At 49.1% G+C, this 18,302-nt stretch overlaps 1 protein-coding gene across 1 annotated transcript in view; it reads right to left on the bottom strand.

The window, feature by feature from the left end:
- Ttll11 (tubulin tyrosine ligase like 11) overlaps positions 1-18,302 on the bottom strand; it is a 227,423-nt gene that overhangs the window by 20,026 nt on the left and 189,095 nt on the right. The window contains exon 8 of the mRNA XM_051166567.1: positions 11,282-11,388. Coding sequence (XP_051022524.1) covers positions 11,282-11,388 — 107 coding nt within the window. The remainder of the gene's footprint in view (positions 1-11,281; positions 11,389-18,302) is intronic.

Here is an 18,302-nt window from a genome sequence, read left to right as displayed (position 1 = left end):
TGCCTGATGCTGCAGGCCTGCGATTCAACCTACCCTAGAGGCTTCCACCTACCCTAGAGGCTTCAAGGCAAACAAACAAACAAACAAACAAACAAACAAACAAACGTCAATGGATGTGCTGCACATAGAGCCCAATCAGTTTGGGTGAATACTCCATGAGAACGGAGAAGAATGCTATTCCGGTCTTATTGCATGAAGCATTTTAAATTCAGCAACAAGATCAAGCCCGTGGATGAGGTGTTTGGCCCACCTGCATCCTTACCCGCCTCCGGACCACCTGCCCACCTGCATCCTTACCCGCCTCCGACCACCTGCCCTGTCAGCTGCGGTTGGGGGCCGCTGAGGTCTCCCGCACAGCTGAGGATCTACTCCTTTCTGTCATCAGCTGCGCCTGTGTTATGTGTGGCTGGAGAACTGACCCTGGACTTACTGCCCACCTTTATCTCTGGCCATTTCCCTTGTTCTAGAGCCTGCTCTGCACAGAATTGACGATGGCACTCCACCTCAGATTCGGTCTGTGTGAGCATACGTCTGTCTTCATCTCTTTCCTCGACCATCTGTGTTTTTAAGGTTTAAATGGGCTTTTCATAAACACTATAGAGTTGTCTTGTTTGTATATTTTTATTTTTTAACTTTCTTTCTTCTTTCTTTCTATCTCTTTCTTTTCTTTCTTTCCTTCTTTCTTTCGTGTGGCTCTGGCTGTCCTGGAACTCACTCTGTAGACCAGGCTGGCCTCAAACTCAGAGATCTGCCTGCCTCTGCCTCCCAAGTACTGGGACTAAAGGCCTGTGCTACTACACCTGGCTTGTTTTTCTGTTTTTAAAAATCTTCTCAACAGGTTCTGCATTTTAATTGACATATTTATATGAGGCTTTCACATTTAGACTCATAGCTGATATAACTGGATTACTAACTGTGACACTTCTGACTGCTTTCTATTGATTGCCTGTGATTTTCTTCTCTTTTGCAATTTTGAAATCTGCCACCTTTGGATTTTTGTTTGTTTCTTTTTTCCACATTTAGTTTTAAACAGAACATTTTATATGGACATTTTCTCTCTGCTTTCACACACCAATTCTTCTCCATCACCTCTTCCTCCTTTTCCTTCTCCTCCTCCTCTTCTCTCTTTTTCCTCCCCCTACACCTCTTTCTCTTTCTTTCCCTCCTCCTCTTTCTTTTTATAGAGACTGGAACAGAGGTATGTGACATCATAAATACATGTTTGGCTAATAAGTCCATTTTCAAATACCAATATGTCACTTCACAGAGAAATAGAGATATCTAGGTGACTTTGTGTTTGGCTTTGAAATTTTTACTACAACTCCAAGAGCAAAATCTATGAAAGAAAAAACAAGGAAAGCTGGACTTACTTAAAATTAAAAGCTGTTTTGGTAAAGATATTATTTTAAAAATGGGGCTGAGAGTATAGATCTGTAGATGAGCATTTGCCTACTGTGTACAAAACCTTGAGTTTAGCCCCCAACACAGGGGAGGCTAAAAAAGGGCATGCCAAGAGACAAATCAGAGATGGCACAAATATTTACAAAAATACATACATGATGAAAAATTTGTGTCCACAACATTCAAAGAACTCTTAAAATTCAACAATAAGAAAATAGTTCAAAATTTTAAAAAAGGACCAAAGATCTGAACAGATGCCTCCCCTAAGAATATGTACCAAAGACAGGGAAGCATGTAAGAAGATGCAGTGTTAAAAAGTGTGTGCCTGAGCCGAGTGTGGTGGCGCACGCCTTTAACCCCAGCACTCGGGAGGCAGAGGCAGGTGGATTGCTGTGAGTTCGAGGTCAGCCTGGTCTACAAAGTGAGTCCAGGACAGTCAAGGCTACACAGAGAAACCCTGTCTGGAAAAAAAAAAAGTGTGTGCCTGATTTCAAATTAAAGCAGTGATGTATGCGCCACTGCATATCCACCAAGAGGCCAAGGCAGTAGGAAGAGAAAGTGTTGACAACGATGCGGAACAACGGGTGGGAACACAAAATGGCACTGCCATGTTGGAAGACAGACAGTTTCAGATAAGACTAAAACATCACATGATCATATGCATTCATCAGGATTTTCCAGAGAGATGGAACCAACAGGTGGGAGGGAGGGAGGTCCTTAGACAGACAGACAGACAGACAGATAGATGGATAACAGATAATAGATTAATCTAGCCAGGTGAGAGGGGATGTACCAGGGATATCAGGCCACGGAATCATAGACATCTGGCTGTCTGAAAGCTGGAGCCCCTGGGGGCAGGTAGTGTGGCTCACTTTATGTCTGAAAACCTCAGAAACATAGACATGAAGCCAAGGGCCGGGAAACATGAGTAAATTAGCATAAGGTCAGGACCCAAGATCCAGGGAGGGCTGGAGTTCTGGTGTATAAGAGGGAGCAAGAACCTATGTTACCATGTGAATAGCCACTTTATTTGGTGAGTCATTCTGCTAGCCCCCCCCCACCCTCACCTCCATTTTTATTCTTCCTGGGTCCCCAGCTGATTGGGTGGGTCCTGTTCACATTGAGGACGGTTCTTTCCCACTCAACCCACTGGCGCACATGCTAGTCTCCTCTGAAAACGCCTCACAGATGCACGTATAACTGATGCCTTGCCAGCTCTCTAGGCATTCCTCAGACCAGTCAGGTCGGCACCTAAAATTAATCATCGCGACCATATGGTCTAACAGCTACATTGATGGGTATTCGGCTGCCCATAAAAAAAAAGCTTATGTCCACACAAAACCTGCACATGAATATTTATAGTTAATTCATTCCTCATTACTAAACTGTGAAGCAATCAAGAAATCCTTTAGAAAGTAAATATGCTCACAAACTGTGATTATGCCCATTTAATGGATGGCTATTCAGAGATTTTTTTTTTAAAAAATGAACTATCAAGGAATAAAAATGCATAGAGGAGCCGGGTGTGGTGCCACATGCCTTTAATCCCAGCACTCGGGAGGCAGAGGCAGGTGGATCGCTGTGAGTTTGTGGCCAGCCTGGTCTACAAAGTGAGTCCAGGACAGCCAAGGGTATGCAGAGACACCCTGTCTTGAAAAACAAAACAAAACAAAACAAAACAAAACAAAACAAAACAAAACAAAAAGGCATAAAGGATCTTAAAAATGTACTGCTGGGTGGAAGATGCCAGTCTGAACTGGCTAGACACACTATGATCCCGGCTGTCACAACATTCCGAGAAAAGCAGAATTACAGAGTCAAAAGCTCACAGCAGTTGCCAAGGGCTCCAGCTGTGTGTGTGTGAGAGAGAGGGGGGGGGAGAGAAGAGAGAGAGAGAGAGAGAGAGAGAGAGAGAGAGAGAGAGAGAGAGAGAGAGAGGGGGAGGGAGGGAGGGAGGTAGGTAAGGAGGGAGGGAGGGAGCGGGCGTGGTGGGGGGAGGGGAGAGTCCATCTGTCTGCAGGGTTGGTGAAGAGGACACAGAGAGGCTTGGGGCAGTAAAGCTCCCTTGAGTACTGCAGGGCTAATAGTTGCAGATCCTCACACAGTTGTTAAAACTCTTAGAATGCGGGCTGGAGAGCTGGCTCCACAGCTAAGAGCACCAGCTGCTCTTCCAGAGGACCTGGCTGTGATTCATAGCGCCTACTTGGCTGCTCACCGCCACCTATAACTCCAGTTCCAGGAGGTTTGACACCCTCTTCTGGCCTCCACAGGGACCAGGCTCACATGTGGTACACAGACATACGTGCAGGTAGAACACCCATACACATGAAGTTTAAAAAAACAAAACTGAATTTAAAAAAGTAAAACCTTTAAAAGACCTCAAAGAGTGTAAACTGTGAAGAGTAAACAGATAAAGAGTAACCATAATATAAGGCGTGGGCTTTATCACTAATAGAATCATGCTTGCTTATCAATGATTATGCTTTGAGGACTGTGTATGAGGAAAAGGAGGTGAGTCTGTGCTGTCTGCTCTGTGCTTGTAGAGCCTGGCTCATGCTAGGTGCTGGTAAACGTAGTTCACATTTGTGCCCAGCACTTGAGGTCAGGTTAGGATGCGGCCCGAGGCAGAGGCTTTGGTTAGATCTAGCAGGTCTAAACACTGCTGCCAATTAGCTGGGTGTCCGTGGAGGTGGCCCCTCAGCTGTCTGGTCCTTGCTCCCCAGCTTTGAACAGAAAAGAGGAATCCTAAACCGCAGCACCCAGAGAGCGTTTTTGTCACAGTAATAACACCAGTGCAAACATTCCACTGGCTGCTCCGGGACTGGCAAGTGACAGATGAGGGGTGCTTGGAAGGGAGCCCTCATAGTTGCAGTGCTTTCTGCATATGTCTGTCCTCGTTACCACCAGCCTTTGCCAAGAGCAGGGACCAGCCTGGCACACCAGACATTGCTCTCGCAGCTCCTGCACTGGGAACATGTTGAGGAGAGACTGGTGCTCGTGTCTTCCAGAGTCTGGGAACTGAGCTCAGGCTGCTTCCTTGCCATCCTCAATGGTCCACATGAGTCATCTCTGTCTTTGAGAGCCTGCCTGTGTGTGGACCTTGTCCTCCATGGCCCGCATGAGTGATCTCTTTAGTCTAGACTTCTCGAAACTTCCCTTTCCTCCTCTGGAAACAGGGCATGATGGAGCATCCTGAGAACGGGGTGTTCAGCTGACAGCTTGGAGTCCATCTTGTCTTCTGCACAGCACACCTGGATCAGAATGATACTGGCTGGGAAAAGGAAGAAAGAGCCACCCCAGATCCGTGCTTCCTTATCAATCTCGATAGCACCAAGCCCAGGTTCATAGATGTCAGAGGCCCTCTCTTTAGAGGCTGCTGAGGCCCCAGAGGGGAGGTGACTCCTTTCAGAGCTCCCCAACAGTCAGCAACGTGACTCCAATGCCAGCTTGTTCCATGATGCTGAACACTGCTGCAGGATAAGGGAGCCATAGGTAGTGGGTGCCAGGCACAGGGAGGTGCCAGGAGGCAGCCAGGTCTCTCCCTTCTACCTAGGTGACTGAGGGTGAGAAAGGTCAAAAGGTGGGCGCCTTGAGGTGAAGGCACCTCAGAGTGTACCTTGTGTCCTGCAGGCCTTGAAGACCCACATCTGAGGGGAGGAAGACAGGCTGGCATTCTCCTGGCTCACTTGTTCTTAGTAAGAATAATTTAGCTATTTTGTTGGTGCGTAGGGCATCCATCCAGAGGTACCCATCTGACTCTGAGATAAGTCCTGGGCTGAAGAAAAGTGGTCATTTCCAGGACACCTTAGTGATTTCAGCCTAGGGGTGGGGCAGCCATGTATATGCATAAGGGAGGTCTTGCTAAGCATGCCAAGTAAAAATGCTTTTAAATATTTCAGTGCATCATCAACTAAATGTGTTTCAGTAGGAGCGTGTTCCAGCTGAAGAAAGTACAGGCGTCACATGATTTGCATAAGTCGGCTGAGGAAATTTGGTGAGAGACGACAAGGGAGCTGCAGACACCCACAGGATGGGCTGGCTGGCAGGGTCTGGTCCACACATGTAGTGTCGAACGTCAACCATGCGCCGGGCACGGTACGAGGCCTTGGTAGGACAGAAGAACCGCCACGGCGGCTGGTTCATTTAACCTGATGGCAGGTACCACACCAAGGCTCGGTGGCTACAAGCACTGGCTTTGAGTGGAGCAGATGTGAGGGGTCCCAAGCTCAACCTGGGACTGAGAGGTGGGCCCTGGCTTTGGGCATGACAGAAGGGATCTCTGAGAGAGACAAGGACCCTAGTGAAGAACTCTGAGGTGGCTGGCACTTTGCTTAGAGTGAGGGGATACCGACCCCCCAGAAGTGGGATGGTGATCCTGTCACTCAGAGTTCGTAGCAGTTCTGAGTTGAAAGATGATTCATGAAGAGCTGGTGCATGCGATGTGGAGCCCTAAGGCAGGCAGCTCAGCAGGTACATGACTTCTTCCTGGTCTGAGCTCAGTGTAGTGTGAGTCCATCTAAGGTGAGAGGCCTGGACTCTGTCGGGCACTGAAAAAGCCCCTTGACCTGTCTCCTTAACCTGAAAGGAGCAGGCACCTTGAAAAAGGGCTCCTGAGGAGTACCTTGCATCACAATGGCAGCAGATTAGTTTTCTGAGTATAGAGGCTGACCCTGTTGGCAGCTTCACTAACATTATTTATTTTGTTTTGTTTTATTTTATTTTATTTTATTGTGAGGCAGGCACCAGGATCATGCTCACTTCATCTACGGTGGACGGGGCGTGGGAGAAAGTCAGGCAGGGCGTTCGGGCCTGTTGTCAAGCCCATTTGTCTGGGTGGCTTTGTGTAGATTGTCACTCAGGGGCTGAAGAGATGGCTCAAAGGTTTAGATCACCTGCTGCCCTTGCAGATGACCTGGGTTTGATTCCCAGCACCCACATGGTGGCTCACGACCAGCGTTAACTCTCTCCAATTTCAGGTGTTCCAACTGACCTCTGCAGAAACCAGGCACACACATGGTGTACATACATATACATATACACAGGCAAGGCATTCATACACATAAAATAAATAAATCTAAAAAAGGAAAAAGATAGCCACTCACACCTAGGGCTGCCTGAGGGCCACACTCAGGGGCTCAAAAGGGAAGGGAAGAGTTGTGTATTTGGTGAAAAGGCCCCTAGTATACATCAGATATTAGACTATGCAGTCTTAGATTTCCCTCTCTAAGTCTCAGGGAGGACCTTTAACACCCCCTTTGCTGTTTGTTTGTTTGTCTACTATTTTATTGAGACTGGTCTCCCTTTTTTTGCACAGGCTGGAATTCAGTTGCGTGCTGCCAGGCCTGGCATAGTTCCTGCAGAGTAAACAGCGGTTGCAGAGCCTCCCAAGTGTCTGACTGCGTTAGAGGGGTGGATGCCCGGCTGCTGGGACCAAGGTGATGCCCATCACGTGAACTGCGTCTCCAGGGATGGGGACATTTTTCATTGCTTGGCCTGGATGCTGCCCTCACCTCTCCCTACAGAGATGTGCCACTGGACTCCGGAAGGAGCAGAGAGCAAAGTCTCTGGACCGTGAAGTCACTGCGTCTCTGCCCACAGACACTTCACTTGGCTCTGGCCCAGGAGAGGCCACGGCATCCCAGGCTTGCTGATAATACCCTTAACATTCAGACTTTTGTGTTCTGGCGAAAATTCTAAGGTTGGAAATTAAAATCCTTACTCTTGGGGGAAATGACAATTACACTGGCATGTGGAGAGTGGGAGCTGCCTATTGCTAAGTTGCATGAAACACCTGAGCAGACTCTGACATCCAGTGATATTGTTTAGTGGGGGGAGAATCCAGGGCTCTTCTCTGGGGAGCAGAGGGAGCCGGCCACGGTGGAGAGCCGGTGTTAGAGGGTGTGGCTGTGAGAGATGAGGTCGTCCTTTGACCTCCAGACTCGTGTACACACTCCCCCCCACACACCTGTACACAGATGTTAATAGCTATTACAAAGGCCAGGCAAGAGCAGGCTGGGCACAGACGTGGTGGAAGTGACTCAGTATCCAAGGACATTGCTGAGGCCACTCCCACACACCAGAGCCCACAGTGCGGCTGAGGCTGTGGGAGAGGATGGCATGAGTACTTTTCCTTGCTACTTTTGGCTTTTTCCTAAGCCACACTTCCTAGTTTTCTCCTCCATGTCAGTAGCAAACTCTCCTAATGTCTCACGTGCCAGAGATGTGGTTGGTTTATACTTTACAGAGCACGGTCTCATGGGGGCTGGGTGGGCTTTGGGGAAAGGGAAGGTCTGTTAGTACCTTGATACAGCTGGTGGATGGTAATCCTGTGCAACTGGGCTGGTGTATCGTATCATGCTGGGCATTCGGGGGGCGGGGGGCAGGGGTGAGCAAGGCCTTGTCCATGAGACCTCTGCTTCTATGGGCTGTAATTTTCCCACTCATAATTCTGTGTTTTGAGTATGTGGTATCCTTTTTTGATTTTTGTTTATTCAAGACAGGGTCTCTCTGTGTAGCCTTGGCTGTCCTGGACTTGCTTTGTAGACCAGGCTGGCCTCGAACTCACAGCGATCCACCTGCCTCTGCCTCCCAAGTGCTGGGATTAAAGGTGTGCATCACCATGCCCAGTGAGTAAGTGGTATCCTTAATTTCAGTTTGTCAACTTATTAAGCACTAGCTGAGACACAGAGATACATACGCAGAGACACACAGACACACACTGGCCAGCAAAAACTGGACTGGAAGCCTGGAGACCCCTTGGCTCCACACCAGGAAGGAAAGGGGAAGGAAGCAAAGAGATGGACAGATGGGAAGGAGAGAAAGAGGAGGAGGAAGAGAGAGACAGAGGGAAGGGAGGAAGGAAGGAGGGAAGGACAGACAGCCAGAAAGACTCACTCATTCTCTGGTATTTCTGCTGCTCTCTGGGAGCATCCTGAGTGGTTCTTGTAAGGCAGCTAGCTGTTTTCAGATGCTCTTTCTTGTTCTGAGTCAGGGGTACTAGCTGGGCCAACCTTGAGGAGGAGGCAGAACCCTGGCTGGCAGCAGCTGGGAGATAACAGGGTTGCTGTTTCCATCAGTACAGACTAGCTTCCATTTCTTAGGGCACCAACTTCTGCCATTTCTTCCCAGCAACAATGGACACAGGAAAATAAGCTCCAAGGATAAGGGTAGGGGAGACAGGAGCTCGGACGGACACCCCCAACTCACACATCCTACTTGTGTGTCCCCAGTGGGCTCTGTGCTGGGTGAGGTGATTTTTCCAAAGGAAATGATCTTTAAGTATACTATTTGCACACATTTATAGAACACAGCATGACATTCAATACCTGTAAGCAAACGTGACATCACATCTGGGTAATTAGCATATCAGTCATCTTAAATGCGTCATTTCTCTGTGGTGGGGACTGCACAGTCCCCTCTCCCAGCTCTTTGAAACATACAGTGTCATTGTCAGTACACCTCCCTGCCTCTGCATCACCTCTGACTCCTGCCACACAGCCCGTCCCCTCCCCAGTCATACAGGGGACCGGACATTGCTTCTAGGTTGGAGGCTATACTTGGGGCCAGGCAGCCGAGGTCTGAGTTCAAATTTGGCCTTTGCCACTCACTGGCTATGAGACTGAACAAATCCTTTCTGCTCTTGGAAACCTCAGGATCCTCATATGCAAAATGAGGCGTGTGATCTTGCAACTCAAAGCTATGAGAAGCAACCACAACAAAAGTGCGTGCGAAGCAGTCTCCAAATGACCTGTACTTACAGCTCTGCACTTTTGCGCGCAGGCAGATGCAGAAGTCTCAGAGATTCCAGTCCCAGCTTCACTTGTGCTAAATATAAGACGATTTCTTGTCTTCTTGGCTTGCTCAGCAAAGTAGAGAGACCCTGGCAGACCCCAGAAGCTCTTCACAGAACCAATATTGTGGATGCCACCGCCCCCCCGATGCCCCCCCCCCATGGATACTGCTTACAGGGAGCGATTTTAGAAGCAAACAAAACATGCAAAGCTATTCGGGATGAACAATGGGCCAGATGGTAATGCTGGTTGGAAGCAATAGAACATGATAAATAGCTTCCTGCTGCGACTCCTGATCAATTTCAATATTTAATAATTCCATTGCCACCCCCACCCACTCATCTGGTCCCCTCCACAGGATCCTGCGACGACGATGACACCCGGCATTAGGCTCACGGAGCAAACATCATTTCCCTTTCTGAGGATGTCAGCAAAATGTGATGCAGCTCAACTGTCCCAGGGGCTCCCATGGTCCTTGAAATGATAATTAACCTGCCTACATGTCCAGCAGGTGTGCCCCCCGTGCCCCCCCCATCATGCCAGAGAGGCTGGAAGGCCCTGCTAGCTGAAGACGCACTCTCACTTGGTTGACTCAAACGACTGTCAGCATCTCCTGACTTTTGCTTTGAATTAAAGGGAGCAGCAGGCAGTGCAGCCGTCTTACCTGCACCCGCAGAACCCCGCACCCCAACAATAGGTAGGAGGAAGTGACCCATACAGGAAGCCCAGGTGGGGCTGATGGTTGAGTTTTAGTCTACCATTCATGCCTCTGAGCCTCAGTTTTCTCCTCTATACTATGGACACAACCAGATCTGTCTCCAGAGTTATAGCTGGTGCCACACGTGGCAGGGCTCGGCACAGAGGCAACCGCCAATGCTTGGTCTCTGGTAGCATCATTATTAAACATGAAGCTAAGCAGCAAAGATTTCTGAGTCAGCACCATGAGACAAGGGCTGACTGTGTCAGTGTGGTTAGCATTTCAAACCCCCATGGGGGTGCGGGGCAGTTACATAGCCTCTTCTGAGAGTCTCCTCAGCAGTAAGACAGAAAGAACCTACTGATAAGGTTAGCCACCCTGAAGAGTTGGCAGTGACCACAAATGCATTACTAGCCACTGATGGCCAGTCAAAGGACGGTGACACGGCTCTGAGGCTGACACCGGCACGAGGTGATAGCCACTTCAGCTTCTGACTTTAGGTCCTCCCCACCTAACCCCAGCAGGTGTGGCCCTTTGGTGTGTTGGGGTGACAACACAGGAGAGAGCAGGGTGCACCCGGCTTGCGGTCACCACGCAACCTCGGGCACTGGTGCTACAGTTAACTGTCTGTGAAATGAGGCTCCTAATACTCTCTGTGCTGGGCCATGGGGACACTTAATGAGAGAGCCTTTGCAGTTTTGTGATGAGCTGTACAAAAGTCAGCTTTGCTTACTAGACTGCTCAGAGGATAGAGATGGGAAACGCATGCACTCAAAGGTAGATTCTCCTAGCAGAAGAATCACAAATACAAAGAAAGGACAAAGCACGGACTACAGGGCATCAAAGTCTACCACAACCCAGTATCATTGCCCATCTTGTTCAACTCCATTGGAGCTAGTTGAGCTAGCCTGGGCTCAACGGCCTTTTTCACGTGCTCGTGTGTAGACAGGTCTCCACTCCTGTAGTCCTCCTCCTTAGTCCATCCTCACCTTAGTCACTGGGTTCTTCCTCAAGAGACCTGTTATGTCCTCCTGGGAGGAGAAACACCTCCATCCTAGTCCACCCCACCCCTGTTGTGTTGACATCATTTGTCATACGTGTCTCAACTCCACAGAGTTCCTTCCAGGCAAGAGCCAAGCCCTCTGGTCTACCCAAGGCCTGGCTGCTGGTGCTCAGCAGACAGATGTGGGCCAGCTGTTGGCCTCCAGCAGTGATAGAGGCAAAGCCTTAAGCAAGAGGCTAGTGCTGAAACTGGAATTTGGGGAGGGGTAGCACAGCCTTGGGAACAGACAGTGCCTTGAGGTTTAAATCCCACTCAATCCATCTTTGTTTTCCCTTCTGTAACATGAGAGGATGGAAGGCATGTCTGTCAGGCAAGGCAGCCACAGGGTACCTGAGTCCCGCTGGTCCAGGGTCATGGAGTTCCACCTCCTCGTGATGTCTATGTAGAGGATGTCCACAGCAGCCATGGACAGGCTGCTGCTGCTGAGCTTGCAGTTCCTGCCGTGACAAGGAAGAAGACTAGTCACTCCATGGTGGACACCTTGGCTCTCTTTGTCCTTCAAGCTGATGCACACTGAACATTTGTGCCCCCAGGAAATCCATAGGTGGGGTCTTTGGAACTGGAGAGGTCACACGGGTGGGGTCCTAGCAACACCGATTAGTGTCCTTACAAAGATACCGAGGGGAGGAGAGCTTGCTTGTCTCCCTGCTCCTCACCACAGAGAAGGCAGCCAGGAGTGAGCCAGGAGCGAGCCCTTAGCAGGCACCTGTGTGTGAGCACTTCAGCTCTGGCCTCCCAGCCTCCAGCCTCTGAGCTTAAGCCACCCCAGCTGCACCAATGGAGGACATGCCGGTCCATATTCTGCTCCCCCTCGCACCCCCAACTCGAGCTGTTCCAATGGAGAACATGTCTTTGCTCAGGCCATGTGTGTCCCCGTGTCTTCCCCCCGCCCACCAATCTCTACACACTTTGATCTCTAAAACAAAGCTAATACCTATTCACATGGCTGCAGAGCATCTGCCGGGTCGGGAGTTGGGGGGTGGGGGTCGGGGGGTGGGGGGGAGGGTCTGTGTGCATGGGAGTGCCTCGCCAGTCCTTAGTCCTTCTCTTTTTTTTTTTATTTTTATTTTTATTTTTTTTATTTTTATTTTTTTATTTTTTTATTAATTTATTCTTGTTACATCTCAATGTTTATCCCATCCCTTGTATCCTCCCATTCCTCCCCCCCCCATTTTCCCATTATTCCCCTCCCCTATGACTGTTCCTGAGGGGGATTACGTCCCCCTATATATTCTCATAGGATATCAAGTCTCTTCTTGGCTACTTGCTGTCCTTCCTCTGAGTGCTACCAGGTCTCCCCCTCCAGGGGACATGGTCAAATGTGAGGCACCAGAGTACGTGAGAAAGTCGTATCACACTCTCCACTCAACTGTGGAGAATATTCTGACCATTGGCTAGATCTGGGAAGGGGTTTAAAGTTTACCTCCTGTATTGTCCTTGGCTGGTGCCTTAGTTTGAGCGGGACCCCTGGGCCCAAATCTGCCTATCATATTGTTCTACTTGTAGATTTCTAGGACCCTCTGGATCCTTTTATTTTGCTGTTCTCCCATGCGTCTCTCATTTAGAGTCCCAATAGGATGCCTTCCCCTCTGTCCCAGTTTCCTGGTAAGTGAAGGCTTTTGTGGGACATGCCCCTTGGGCTAGTATGCAGATATAAGTGAGTATATACCATCTGATTCTTTCTGCTTCTGGGTTAACTCACTCATTATGATCATTTCTAGCTCAATCCATTTATCCACAAATTTCGGGAATTCCTTGTTTTTAATAGCTGAGTAGTATTCCATAGTGTATATGTACCACAGTTTCTTTATCCACTCTTCTACTGAGGGACACTTAGGCTGTTTCCATGTTCTGGCTATTATGAATAAGGCTGCTATGAACATAGTTGAGCAAATTTTCTTGTTGTGTGCTGGAGCATCTTCTGGGTATATTCCAAGGAGTGGAATAGCTGGGTCTTGAGGAAGCCCTATTCCCATTTTTCTGAGATAGCACCAGATAGATTTCCAAAGTGGCTGTACTAGTTTGCATTCCCACCAGCAATGAAGGAGTGTTCCTCTCTCCCCACATCCTCGCCAGCATGTGGTGTCGCTTGAATTTTTGATCTTAGCCATTCTGATGGGTGTAAGATATCCCACTCTACTTTCCTCTTTCAGGCCACAAGACCAAGCCGCCATTGCCCTTCTGAGGTAATGAAACCTAGGTCAAAAGAGCCTAGGGCAGCCACTGGCTTGTCTGCAGCTCCCCAGACCCCTCCCGGACGGATGGTGATTGTTCTGGGAGGCAGGATTTACCTAGGAATCCTGAAGGCTGGGCTATGTAGGCCTGCTGACAGGGTGTCAGGGCTACATCGAACACTCTTTGGACAGTTCTGATGTATAACGTTCATGACCCCAGCTGATGATAAAGTGCTTCTCTGATCACCCATTTGTCATTATCCCCTGTGTGAACAGTCCCCATAGGCGCCAGACAGATGAAGTTTTGATTGGCAGACATGATTGACACCCAGAGGCCCCCTCTCCAAACTCGAGCCCACTCCTTAACCGTGCACGGCGCTTGGATGAGGTCACTGCTTCCCTGCGCTGGCCCACTTGCTTGCCCCTTCCTCCCTCCCTTCTTTCCAGACCATCGGTTCACACCCCGCTCCACATTTCAATCACACAGCTGCCGTGGCAGATTTCAAAACACGTCAGCGCAGAGTCCTCGAGTCTCGGTAACATGTCAGTGGACGCTGAGCTGTCCACGTCACCTGTCATCAAGATGGCTATCTCTATTGAGTTCTGCTAGGGACACTGCCCTAGTCTCTTGAGTTGTGCTGTCAATGCAAGCTGCTAATTTCCAAAGCTTCATTAAGAAAAGCCTGTAGCCTTTTCCCAGTGCTCACATCAGTGCCCTCAGGACTACTTGCTTCCTGGAAGGGTGGAGCGCTGCCTGGCTTCCTCCACGGGTTAGTGAAGGATAAAAACGGAAGCTGAACTGACCACTGGTATATAGTTATTTTTTTTCCCCTGACAGGAAGAAAATAGAAGTGTCAAACCTTTAGCTGAAGCTGTAATTTACCAGGGAGGATTCTCCATTTATCCCTTTTCCAAGGTAACCCATCCTCCCCAGCAAGACTGACAAATACAGTTGATTACGATGTCTGCAGTCAGAGCCGAGAAGGGATGGTCCGTATTAGCTGCAGCAGACGGGAGATGCTTTAAGAGAATTTGGATTCTGTGGGTATTTCTTGGGCATTATCCGTCTGCAAGGTTCTTTCCTGTCCCAAGGTCTAAGCCCATGTGAGGGAGGGAACCCCAGTCCCACTTCAGTGTGGGGAGGATGATGATGAGGCATGGAGAACCAGGACTTGCCCAAGATCGCATGTGCACATCTGCACCCCATCTCTCTAGGGCAGCTGTGAGGAGGCAGCCCAGCTCAGGGTCCCTGGAGGAGCCTACGATCGAGATACAAAGTCTCTGTCTACAGGGCTGGACACCTGGGGGGGGGGGAAGTTCTGGGACAGAAGGCTTCTGGGAGCTAACTAGGGTCTCACGAGGGCAGGTTCTCCCAGGCTCGCCCTTTGGCTGCCAGATGCTCTCAATGAGCTGAAACCGAGGGTAACACCCAGTCTTTGGAATGAGGTTTTTCATCCATCTAGCCACTAAATACAGGGCTTGTCTTCTGGCGTGGTGGGTAGCAGCGTTGAGGGCCCAGTGACAAGGCGGCACAGCTGGTTAGGGTTCTGTAGGACATGGGGTGTGGCAGCCACGTAGTTCTGATCAAAGAGCACAATCTCCTCTTAAGCCCTGGACATAGTTCATCCAGCAAACGGATGGCAGGGCAAACTCTTCAGCGGAAGAGAGCTCTGAGAAGTAGGGCACGTGAAAAGCTAGATATTTTCTAGAAAAAGGACGGAGGTTCGGGACCTCGGCTTTGCTGCATCACAGACGTTCTCATTTGTTCGGTTGGATTGCGGCTGCCCACCAGACAAGGCCCTGGTAGTGATGCGCCCATGCACATGTGGAAAAGAAGCCAAGGACAATGACAGCTTTCCCCCGTGATGGTGAGCTAGGTAAAAGAAATGATCCCGGTGTGTTTCTTGTTTTTTCTTTTTTCAGAATGGAAGAAATCCATATGATGGGAGAGATCACAAATCATTTAAGTTCATTAGGAACCCAAGTGTGGCAAGACTTGAAATGATCACCCCATTTCTCCATAACTACCTATGTCTCTCGGGAAATTTAGGGACCAACTTTTTCCACTCCACAAAATCCTATTTATAGAATTTCTTTTATGTTCATCCTTCTCTGTGGAGGGAAAAAAAAAAAAAAAAAAAAAAAAAGAGCAGCTCTCTGCACACCCTGGAGAGTTTTCTATAAGGTAAAAGGTAACCAAGCAGCCATATTTATTTTCTTACAAAAAGGGGTGGGAATAGCTCAGCATTTGAGAGGGGAGGAGAGAGGTGGCTGTGCTTTAAGACATCCACGTTTTTCAAGGCCATGGCGGAGAACCACACTGCACTTCTGGGAAGGAATGGTCACAGGGGGACAGTTTCAAAGTCACCAAGGAAAGCTATCTTCTTATTCTATTCTAGAACATTCTAACAGACCATGTCTCTCAGAGAAAAAAAAAACCCTACAGCTATCCATTATGGAGCATATTAATATCTCCACACAATGAAGGGGAAGTGGAAGAGAAAAAGAGAAAGGGAAAAACGTGTCCTTTAATTCAAAAGGAGACGTGGGATCAGAAGCAGCCAGAGTGATGGAGTGGGATTTCAAAGCAGGGTCTCAACAGGCAGGAGCTGCAGTTTCCTAGGACTGAGCCAACTGTTGGATCCCCCGCTGCATTCGGTGGAAAACGAGGGGTGCTATGGAAAAAGTGACCTCTATGAATTACGTCTGATGTCTCCCCCCCCCCCCCCAACTAGTAATCCTTTAGCAGGAGCCTAATACAGACACATTTCTCTCAAAGAAGGCTGCCAAGCTGAAGCATCAATTAGACAGGCTTTATTTCCTGGAGAAATAGAAGCCTCCACGCACTGGCAATTATTATAAAATAAATTTTCCAAAAATAAAAAATAAAATAAAATAAAAAGAGGAGCTCAATTCACAGTGATGATCTGTGCAACTGTTACACAGCCCGTGAGAAAATGACACTTGCGGCTGGTTAGGGTGTCTAGACAAGAGAATGACAGTTCGTTATTTCTCATTCTCAGAGGAAGAGGAAAGCAGGAGATGGCTGGGCAAGCATTAGCATAATTCGCTCTGAAAACTGCTGATCTATGCTGCAAGTTCTGAGAGATGGACACCGAAAATAAATCCGAGTGGACCGTTTGTTATTTTCTTCCTTCTCGCTCTCTTCAGGGAGCATGGAGAGAAAGAGAGAGTGGGTAGTTGATGCGAAAGCCGAGTTCAGCTTCGGGAGTCTGGTGGGGGGGCCCGCGAAGAAGCGTGCACCGCGCTGGGACCAGGCCTGCTTCGAAGCGCTCCTGTGAAGGGCACTTGGTTCAATTCAGCATATGGCATAAATATTATTAATTCATAACGAAGCAACATTTAAACCAAAGTGGGAAGGAGAGAGCTAGAGAACAGTCGTTAGCAGGTGGTGAAATTTAATCCGCAAGACTGAACATACTCAGATAAATTGGAAAGCAGAGAATTATCATATTTTACTATTAAGTTGCCATTGGGGTTTCTTGGGAAGTCTTTAAAGGAGGAGTGTGTTTCATCCGCCCCCCCCCCCCCTCCCCACCGCATCCTTGATTAGTACAGGCATTTGCTGGGCAGCCTTGCTGTCTGGGTCCGTCTGCCTGAGCTGCCTCTTGGCCACCTGAAGATGCTCTGAAGATGATGCTCTTTTGCTGACACGTTCTGCTGCAGCTCCATGGAAAGCCATGGCCGGCCACAGATGGGAAGTGAAAGCTGCAGACCCTAACAGTCCCTAACCTCAGAAAAATCAATTTCTCCTGCAAATGTCTATCACGCTGGAAAGAATCACACAGTCTGTCACACCCAGGCAGCTTTTAGGGAGCTTTTTGTCTTTAGCCCATTCCCACCTGCGAGTGTCGTTATAAGAAACAATCTTGATTCTGTTTTCACTTCAGCACTGTGCTAAGTGTGGAGTTCCTCTTGGTTGAGGTCTGTCTCCTGGGCTCTCAGACCAAGTGTCAGTCACTGTGGGTGATCCTGCTTTGATGGAATCCACACATGGCTAAACCTATTCTGTGAACACAGAGGTTTTATATAAAAATAAGCGTGCACAGCTCCCTGAGACAGGGTCTTCAGTCACCAGCCATCAAAGCCCGCCGAGTGTTTGGGGGCAGGGGGGAGGGGAGGGGAAGCCGGTCCCTTTATTCACCCTGCCTGCTCCGGAAGCAACTGAGACTGGGAACTTCCGGGTGTCTCCAAATCGCCTTGTCTTCTGATTGGGCAAACTTTCCCCGGGATTGGCCAGGAAGCCTCCAAGAACCGGATGCTTTGCCTTTGCCCTTGTGTTCACAGAGCTGCAGGTCTACTGCAGCCTGGAGTACCCACCTACACCTTCCCTCACTTCTCAGCCTGGGCCCTATGAAACCCCTTTGCTGGCTTTCCCTGCTACCTCAGTGGTGTGTCTGTCTGCTACTCAGCCAATGACAGCTGGTAGTAGGACAAACCCTGCCTCCTCCAGGAGGTCCCCATGGATTCCAGCAGGTGGATAAAACCTCCGTGTCCTTATTTCTAGCTTTTTGCTCTGTTACTCACAGCTCCAGCCAGGGAGTCAGTCCTTGGTCGTCACCTCAGACTTTGCCAAAGGCTGGCACTGAAGGGTCTGTTCCCGTGTGCTGTCAGTCTGGAAGTCCCAGGGGAAGGAAGGCTTTTGGACTTGTCTTTGAAGTCCTATCCAGCTTCTTGGGAAGAGATGGTCATGGGGCAGATGTCACAGGATCTGTGTTCCTCGCACACTCTGACAGTTCCCCCACAGGAAGCTCAGCTGGCTCTTCAGTCCCTCGAGTTTTGAATGGAGACTTCTGTGCCATGGTGCAGAAACCGGGCAGGCCCCAGAACATTCTTGTCTTTGCTCTGGGAAGTCCAAGCCATGGCCATGCCATGCAAACGAAGGGGACCAGCTTGCCCACCTCACTTCTGTCCCCATAGGCTCCCATAGGCCCTCAGATTAGTGTCCTCTGTGGTCAACAGCTCAAGGAAGAATCACAAAGAGACACACAGAGACTGCCTAGCTATTTGTCTTCTTTCTCTTTTTCACTGTGATGATGAGTATTTAGACATTTTTACACACACACACACACACACACACACACACACACACACACACACACACACACATACATACCTCTAGGGACCAGCAACATGGCTCAGTGGATAAAGATGCT

The sequence above is a fragment of the Acomys russatus genome, chromosome 24 (assembly GCF_903995435.1).
Source record: "Acomys russatus chromosome 24, mAcoRus1.1, whole genome shotgun sequence".
NCBI classification, from domain to species: Eukaryota; Metazoa; Chordata; class Mammalia; order Rodentia; family Muridae; genus Acomys; species Acomys russatus.
The sequence above is the reverse complement of the archived record's forward strand: the minus strand, read 5'-3'. Positions and strand labels throughout refer to the sequence as shown.